General features: G+C 38.4%; 1 protein-coding gene across 1 annotated transcript in view; it reads right to left on the reverse strand.

Moving 5' to 3' along the window:
* Positions 1 to 9,268, reverse strand: part of LOC107085775 — a 92,572-nt gene that overhangs the window by 7,628 nt on the left and 75,676 nt on the right. Inside the window, exons 24-34 of the mRNA XM_015376322.1 lie at positions 8,128 to 8,255; positions 7,927 to 8,052; positions 7,658 to 7,848; positions 7,496 to 7,587; positions 7,271 to 7,401; positions 4,959 to 5,083; positions 4,748 to 4,874; positions 3,106 to 3,318; positions 2,858 to 3,028; positions 931 to 1,077; positions 803 to 852 (exon numbers count right to left, since the gene is read on the reverse strand). Coding sequence (XP_015231808.1) covers positions 803 to 852; positions 931 to 1,077; positions 2,858 to 3,028; positions 3,106 to 3,318; positions 4,748 to 4,874; positions 4,959 to 5,083; positions 7,271 to 7,401; positions 7,496 to 7,587; positions 7,658 to 7,848; positions 7,927 to 8,052; positions 8,128 to 8,255 — 1,501 coding nt within the window. The remainder of the gene's footprint in view (positions 1 to 802; positions 853 to 930; positions 1,078 to 2,857; positions 3,029 to 3,105; positions 3,319 to 4,747; positions 4,875 to 4,958; positions 5,084 to 7,270; positions 7,402 to 7,495; positions 7,588 to 7,657; positions 7,849 to 7,926; positions 8,053 to 8,127; positions 8,256 to 9,268) is intronic.

Below are 9,268 nucleotides of genomic sequence, written 5' to 3' on the forward strand. Positions count from 1 at the left end.
TATATATGTGGTTAGGAAATATTTAAAAAATATCACGAAACTCTGAAAGACATTTTAATCAGGAAAAAAATTGAAATGTGTAACTTTGTTGCTTTCAGAGAATTATTTTCTTTGCATTTATCTTCACATACATCTTATTTTTTTCATAAGCTGTTCTGTCAATTTCTTTCAAATTTATTTTTAATATTTTAAGTTTAATTTTTTTTTATCAGATTTATATTTTCTATTTTGTTAATTTTATGTAAAACTGACATTTGAAAAATAAAGAAAACTTTAATCTGTAACAAAAAAAATTAAAATGTACATCTAAAAAATTACATTTGAACATAAGTCTAAAATATACTTTTTTATAAATTTTGAAAAAATATGAAACTTGTTAAAAAATAAAATTCAACAAATAAAAAATTTTAAATAAAAAAAACATTATTTTGAATAACATCTGGAAAAAAAAGCAAAGTTACTCTGAGAACATTTTTCTTTTCAGTTTTTTTTTCCAGGTTCCTCTTTATTTGAATTTACAAATTGTGTTTTTTCCTTTTATCAATTTCAATTTACAAAATGCTATATGCTTGCAAAAATAATTAAACAAAATTCCCTCCGTAGATGCCCTCATTTTCTGACCCCGCTCAGTCAATGATCATACTTGCTCATTTAGTCCATTTATTTCTCCCATCTCCCTGTAATTACACACCACCACCCCTAGGGAGCGCCCCACATAAATTTGTGAACTACAGTATTGATGGATCACTAATGTGAGCCAAAGTCATGGACTCATTTCTATGCGCTGGACCTATAGACTTACAGCTCGATATCCAGGGTTGATACAGCCAGATTCTTAAAGATTAAAACCGCCTGAAAGAGCAAGATAGGAACATTTAGTCCAAAACTTGAAACAAGTAATCTCAGATCAGAACAGGTATTGATCCTGACCTGATCCGGCGTCCATATTTTTGCATTGAGGAATTTGGTGTCGATGGTCCCCTCAGGGAAAACCAGCAGGGAGGAGGGAATCTCAAAGGCCAGGAGGTCAGGGACGTTCGTCAGCAGACTGATTGGATCTTTGGCGAAAGAAATGATCTGGAGGATAATTCAACACACTGTATTGTTACCGTGGTAAAGGTAATACATCACAACTAAAGAGATTTTAAGCCATGACTCGGCAAATGCTTTTAGCAAATGCAGACCAAACTTTCTCATGTATGGAGTCAATTCTGTTACATTATTGCTGCAAGCAAAGGACACATTTAGTAAATGAAACTGTCGACAAAATGCATGAAAAAAAAAAAAACGTGTCTATCAAAAATGGTTCTAACTGAACCATTACTATTTTCAAATTTTTTCCCTTATTTTTTTCTGTTATGTGTTTAAACTTTACTTTTTCAGATTTTTTATGAATTTATATTTTCAACTTTCATTTTTTAAATTTCTCATTTTTAGATTTAGTTTCATGAATTGCATGCCTTTCCATTCGCATATAAATATCTAGCTATCTTGAAGCCCAATATGAACGCAATTCATAAAAACTTACAAATTTGAAAAAAAAAAATATATGAAACTAAATAATTTAAAAAAAATTAAACATCAGAATTATTCTCAAAACCTTTTTTTTATTAAAGTTATTGTTTCCTTTCAAGATTTTCGAATTTCCATTTATGAAACCAGTTTTTTTTTGCTTGCAAAATAATGGGACAAATTTCACTCCATAATTCACTGACTTTCTTCACATTTATATGCAGCAGTTTATATCTGCAGTGGTTGCTGTTCTCAACACATGAGGTATAAAGCCAGAGGAGGTTGGTCTTATTAAGGAGAACCCAAATCCCAAATGATTCCAGTTCTGTTTCAACTCATGGTTCCCAAAAGGGGACCTCCATGTAATCCCAGTGTCATGGTGGAAGTAAGCTGACTAAATTACTTATTTCGAGAGGTAACTGAAAAAAATTTGGTTTTACTGCTCTTGACTTTTCTTTGTCAAACTGTTTTGGGAGCAAAAACCCTCAATCTTAACCAATAAGTCCCCAAATTTTCATCTTTATTCATTTCTATCAGCACTAGACGTTTAGGAAAATGAGGGAACCAATCCCATCCTCCTTCTTTCCTAAGTAACCAGAAGGCAAATTCCAGTAAAATCATCAATTAATATTTTTTTTTACGTTGTCATCCTTTAATAAAACAATACAATAAAACTTTTTGTTGTTTACACTCTTTGTTCAAACTGGGGGTCTGGACCCCCAGAGGGGTCACGAGATGTTTTTCAAAATCATGGTGATGAGATTCCTGAGGTATATGGAGGGCCATAATGAAACACATACATGTGAATGTCCTAATAAATCAATAAATAAACCACAAAATAAGCAGATTAAGCATTGATTGATTCATTCATTCATTCATCTGACATGTTTTTAAATATTAATTATGTCATTTAATTATATAATGAAGCATTAAATATTCAAATGCCCTACTTAATAATTACAATTCTGTTAAAACTGAGTTTTTCCTCTCCACTGTCGCTACAAGCATGCTTAGTGTGAGGGATTGCCTTCCAGTCAATGAGTCGATGCAATCAACTGGTTTTCCTAAGATAGAAAACTTTGGACTAATTTGACTGGATGATCTGGTGAACTGTAAATTGCCTTTAGAGGACGTGTTGTGAAAACTGAACTGAAATAAGTAAGATGTTATTCTTGAATTGCATTTATTTAAAAATAATCACTTCACTTTGTATTTTAAGTAAATACAGCGGGAAGTATTTGTTTGTATTTTTATGGGTCAGTATTCTAGATGGTTACAGCTCCTTCACTCCTCAGCGAATGTTCATCCACAGGAGAGATACATTTAGCATCAGTGGACCTTGTACCTTATTGACGAAGGTCAGCTGAAGGATCTTGGGGGCCGACAGCAGGTTGGAAATAAAATCAACGTTGGTGGAGATGGTGAGCAGATCTAAGACTTGGATTCCATCGAGGAGCTCCGAAGCAAGTCCGGTAACGAGTGTACCGAGGGATTGCAGAGCAGCCGCAGAGTTGATCTGGCACAGCAGTAGAACTTAGATCAATAACCTTCTGTTTTAACCATTTTGGAAATTAATTCTCAATTAAGTTGTACCTTAAAGTCTGAGTTGAGCAATCTTTGGAGGATGATACGAGCCTGGTCCTGCGCCCAGTCCGTCACCGAGCTCAGGGTGGACAAAGCCTCCAACAGCACTGATGGGGACACTGAGGTGATCTGGCTGATGGACAGACCTGAACAGGCATTCCCAAGCTTTCCGAATATATCCAGCGTCAAAGTTTGGATGTTTGCTGCCAGAGTAGCAGCGATCTGGCAAAGGAGTTAAAACCAGTTCAAAAATCAAACTGAAGATCAAACAGCTCAAGAGTCAAAAAAGAGGTTCTGATTTCATCAAATCCTGAATGCAGAATAAGGAGGTTTGTGAATTTTTTACTGTCAAAGTATGGAGTACAAACAGACCTTTAACAATACCCTCAGAAATATGCATCATGGCCTCCCTAGAAGATCTGAGAATACCTTTAGATACCTGTAATGCCCTCGTTATAGATTTGGACTATCCTATAATGTTAAGGTTATTTATTCTATAACCAATAACTGTCTCTACGTTTTCTTGGTTTACTCTGAAAAAATGTAAATGATGGTGAGTCAGATGTTCTTGAAATACATGCATTTGTATTTGATTTTAGCAGATTAGCAGGACAATTTCCTGGGGTAATATGATTATTTATTCCAAAAAAAAACAAAAAACAATCCATTGGACTTTGTGTCCAAGCTTAAAGACGTCTTCAAATGTCTTCAAGCTTAGAAACAAATCTATTGTTTTTTAACTTTTTTGGAATGACTATGACCTGGACCACCAAGAACATTTACCAGCAGCAAGATTATTTATCCTTAAGATATAAAAAAAACTGTTACTTTATTTCAAGTGAATTATCTATTGTTAATTTCACAGAAGTCAACCTAAACTCTGACTACATTATTACTATTATTAATATCTCTGGGCTGCATGGTGTTGCAGTGGGTAGTACTACTGCTTTGCAGCAAGAAGGTTCTGGGTTTGATTCATGGCCCACTGTCTTTCTGCATGGAGTTTGCATGTTCTCCCTGTGCATGCATCGGTTCTCTCTGGGTACTCTGGCTTCCTCCCACAGTCCAAAAACAGGACTGTAAGGTTAATTGGCTTCTCTTAATTCTTCTTAGGCGAGAGTGTGTGTGTTTGTGTGTGTGAATGGTTGTGTGTCTCTATGTTGCCCTGTGACAGACTTGCTGTCCAGGGTGGACCCTGCCTTTCGCCCATAGACTGCCGGAGATAAGGTCTATTGGCGGAAGGGTGGCCTAATGGTTAGGGCTTTGCACTTGGATCCCAGAGACTCTAAGTTCAAGTCCCGCTCCCTTGGAAAGCCATCCTGGCTCCCTGAGCAAGACCCATAACCCCCACACCCTTAACCCTCCCGGATGCTGCACAATACTAGCCCACTGCTCCCTAAAAGGGATTGGTTGAATGCAGAAAGTTCATTACATTGCTCTGTACTTGTGACGATGTAATGACAATAAAGTTTAATTCTATTCTACCAGCCCCACCTGGTAGCGACCCCGACAAGGCAGGAGAAAATGGATGAATAGGAGGATTATTATCACCATTATTATCTTTTATTAATACACTATCATTTTGGTATTTATCTGAACTGCAATTAAGTGAACTAATCCTGGTAAACCCAAAATGTCAGCCCAGCAGTACCTCTGGGTTGTTTGTGCCATTGCAGAACAAGCCGAGTCGGTCCAAAATGACAACAGTATCATTTTGATTTAGAGAAGAATATGAAGGGCTTGGGATGTCCGAGGAGCACAAAAAAATGCCTGGAAACCTGAGAATGACAAATTGTTAAATTTCATTTATAACAAAGTTTGCTGACATGAAGAGCTTCCCTGTAGACTACAGAATTACTCACCTGATGGGGCTGAAGGTCGGGTTGAACGTAAAAACCTGCTGGATGTAGAAGTTGGTGACATTAGCCGGGATGGCTATGTTGCTGAAAAGGTCCAGATTGAATTGATCCTCCAGAAAAATGTTCAGCTTTAAAAAGAAACATGAGAGGAAGCAGATTTCAGAGCATTACAATGTCAGCTGTCTTATTGCTGTTGCTTATTATTCAGTTATAGGCTAGTTATAGGCATAATCATCTTATCTGGCATTTTTATAAGTTATAAATCTTTCTGAAAAGTGGCACGTCTTTCTGATGTTGGTATATGTGTGTTAATGAATCCCTCTGTGTGGATTTACAATAACGACTGAGGTACGATACATGCAAGGGGTTAAAAACAAGGCAGCTGGGAAATTGTTAAAATATGATTCAGTGTAAAAAGGCACAAACTAAATTTGGTTCCATATGGGTAACAAGTCAAATGTAGCTGGAAAAACCTTTTGGGCATTGCTGTTTCCAGAAGGGGAGCTAAAGCTGCAGAGGTGTTCAGATTTCACTGCAGAGTTAATGGATTGTGGTTGTCTTTGTGCATTGGTTGGTACAATCTTATCGTCTGCAGCCAGTGGCCTGGACCTGCCCCCCCTGGGAGGTCCCCAGCCCCAATTGTAGTAAGAAATTTTGAGATATGTCTCTTCTTAGCCTCACAGGATCAAAACTAAGGTCATGAGCGAAAAGAATGAGTCACACAGCCTCCTTCATGGCATGAAGGGGAGGACTGTTGTTTTGAGAAGATCCATGGTCAGTGAAAGATATATTAACCTAACAGGGATTGACCCCAATGAACTCAAGTTGTTTTGCTTAAAAGTTCAAGTGTCAGAAAGTTCTTTATGCAGGGGGTGGGTCAGTTTCCCCTGGGGGGGGAGTGTGTGTGTTGGGATTTTTTAAGGTATAAATCTATGTACTGAGGTTGCCTAGTAAGAGCTCTATCTCTCCATCTGAGGACGGTAAATAAATTTGAAATTTTTTTCTTGCAAGAAATTTCTCTGTCTCAGCTTCCTAACTCCACACTCACACCTGGGTCTATCTTGGGCGTGACTCGCTCCTGGCAGAGCCAATGGGCTCCTGGTTGAAGCTTTTGTGGGTTTCAGCCCCATAGCCTCTGGGGTCTAGCTTCGGGGGCTCTCCAATGGGTGTTGCCATCCCTTTGTCCCTGTACTCTGGGGTGACTTTGGATATCTAAGGCTCTGGTTTCCTCAGCCCTGGGTTGTTTGGGGCGGGTCTGAGGCCCCTGACACCTGCTATTGAACATTTCCCCCTGCTTAAGAAGCCTCATAGACCTTGCATTCACAAGCACAGCTTATACACCACAGACATTTTGATCCAGGTGTTTATAGATATACGTTTATGTTTAATACTATGCTGCAAGTATGTTTTAAAGTTTTTAATCTGCTGTAATTCCAATTAAAAGATTTTAGTTTGACTTTTAATTTTATTTAAATTTAGCTGTTTTTCAACTTGATGCTGTGTTCATATTTGCATTCGGTGAGATGGGGAATTTCTTTTTCTTTGATGTTCTGATAGGAGGCTCTGGGAAGGACGTATTAGGTGGCGTTGCTGTATATCAGTTTGTTTAACTAACATTGTTCGCTCTTTTACCACTCTGATCTGTTGCTTAACTGCGAGGGATTTCAGTATGGTTTGACTCTATTAGATAGCTGCTGTATGTCAATGGGCTCTATGTACAACTCCACTGCTTCCTGAATTTAAGGCAGCTCTTTTGTTTCCAGTCTTTCATTACTGGATAAACTGATTAAAAGGTGTGCCGGACCTCAGTAACAATGACCACACACATTGATCAGTTAATACAGCAGGAAAAAAAACATGAAACAAAAGCGTTGCCTTAAGTTCAGGAAGTAGCTGAGTTGTGCATAGTGCCAATTGTTGCATCTTGCTTTCTGGTAGTTCCTGGGTACTGCCGGCAGATGGCGCCACCTGTATATATGTCCGCTCATTGTTGAAATTTTGTTTCTCGATTCACAAGAACATCAGTACGGACTTGTGTCCTTGCCAAGTATGTTCTTGAGAAGAACACAGGAAAGTGTGGACTCTGGGAGAACAGGTGCTTAGATTCTTTTTTAGGCTAAAAAAGAATCTAAGCACCATCATATCAGATGATTGGTGTATAAAACCTTATTTTTTCAGGATAACATTTTTTCTGGTCTTTTTCTAAAGGCATATGATCTGACTATGCACCTTTACATTTATATCTTCCTGAAATGTTTCCAATCTTTTGATAAAACTTCAACACTGATGATATTCCAGAAACCAGAAGGGAATACCTGAGAGGTAGGGACAAAGCTTGTGAGATCATCCAAAGTGATGAACACCACAAAGCTGCCGATGTAGTTGAAAAACCAGGAGGTGGAGTTCAGCTCTGGATCAGTGGGGTCGTAGCATCTGGCTTCAGAACCTCAGAGCGAAGCAGGATTCAGGTTTTACTCTCTTGTTGTGAAAAAATCTGTCATTTTCTTGGATTGGTTTCCACTTTTAATCGAAAGACTTACCAGCTCTCAGGTAGCTCCTGATGCTGCTGTAAACGTCTTCCCGTCCAAACTCAGAGCTGTTGTATGTGAAGTTATTTCCCATGAAAGACACCCTGAGGAAGATGACATGATTGGAGCCGAGGTCTAGTTTTATGGCTCTTTCTCTCTGAGAAACAAACTCACAGTTTCTCAAAAGCCAGACATGAGGCGTTCTGCACCACGATGGAGCTGATGAGGTCCTTGTTGAGGAACTGAAAGTAATCCCTTAACCAGAGATCAAACCAGAAGTTCACCTCAGATCTATTGTTGCTGCTCAGGGCCAACTCCCACAAACAAGGGAAGATGCTTCTCTTCACATTATCTGGAATGTCCTCCTGTAGGGAACACCTTCATGCAATCACACACGGATCACAAACACAGGCTCGACATCTAAGATGAGAAGGCAGACGTACGGCTTCCAGGAAAGAGGCAGTGTTGTTGTAGACGCTGAAGATGATGCAGATATCTGATCCATTATTGATCGCTCCAGGCTCACTGAGGAACTGACTAAGTTCTGAGGTGTTGAAGCTATTTAGAAGCTGAAGACAAAAAGGAAGCTCAATGTCTCAGAAGAAGCTAACAGGATTTCATCTGCTTTGTTCTGATATTATTACCTCAGACTTTCGGTTTGGTGGCAGGAGAGTGATGAACGTGGACACATCAGGGAAGCCGAAGCTCAGGAAGCTGCTCCTCAGGAATACGTAGAAGCTTCCGCCTTCGAAACACTTTAACAGCGTCTGACCTTTTTTTTTTTCAAATAAACAAAAAATAAGAATAAAATAGCAGATATAAATTAAGACCAAAATGCAAAAAAATAGATATTTTAATGTTTATGCCATCATACAAAGTATGAACCATAAACATGGACTTTACAGAGGTGTCAAGTAGCCAAATATATATTTTATTTTTCTGTTACAGCATAGGCTGTGTGAGCTACAAACAAACATGGACTCTCATTACCAGGGGGCCTCTTGCCTGCAATTTAAAATGTTGTTTTGTAATTAGTGTTGCACCAATACCGATACCAGTATCGGGCGGGGCCCCGATCCAGCTCTAAAATGGTGGTATCGGTATCGGCGAGTACCAACAAATAGAGCACTGATACCATTCTGAGCGCCAAAAGTTTATTTCTTATTGGCCCCCATTCCAGGTAGGCAATCAAAAGTTCTACTGGATTTACTTTGTATTTTCCTGCTTCACAAAGGAAGGCAGCAGCTTGTCAAAGCCATGATGGTAATTATTTTACATCCAAGTAGTATGAAGTTCTTCATATATACACACATCAATTTTAAACAGATGGTATTGGTATCGGCCAATACTTCACAGCCAGGTATCGGGTATCAGGGCCAAAAAATGACATCGGTGCCACACTATCTGTAATAAATGTTTTCGTGGGCAAAGATAAGAGAAAACAACAGATTTCACAATTTCAAATAAGGTTCCTAGAAAAAAGGGGGGGAAAAAGGAAAAAAAAAGTTTATGTATGATGATGTATGTGCTTGAAGGAGAATTTGTTTTATTATTTACAGATGTTGGGGATTTCCATTGAGAGGCATAAGTCCACTAATTTTAACTGAGATTATTGATGATAAGCTGTTCCTGCTCTTTGTTTTCAATGCCAAATAAACAACCTCTCTCTGCTTTGTCACTGAAGTGGGGAACATGTTTGGAAATCCTGGACAGCAGTTTAAATCTATCCATACCTGCCAGCTTTAAAGGAAAAGTCTGGTCATATTCAGAATTCAAACTTCTGAA

The sequence above is a fragment of the Cyprinodon variegatus genome, unplaced genomic scaffold (assembly GCF_000732505.1).
Source record: "Cyprinodon variegatus isolate N-32 unplaced genomic scaffold, C_variegatus-1.0 Scaffold133, whole genome shotgun sequence".
NCBI classification, from domain to species: Eukaryota; Metazoa; Chordata; class Actinopteri; order Cyprinodontiformes; family Cyprinodontidae; genus Cyprinodon; species Cyprinodon variegatus.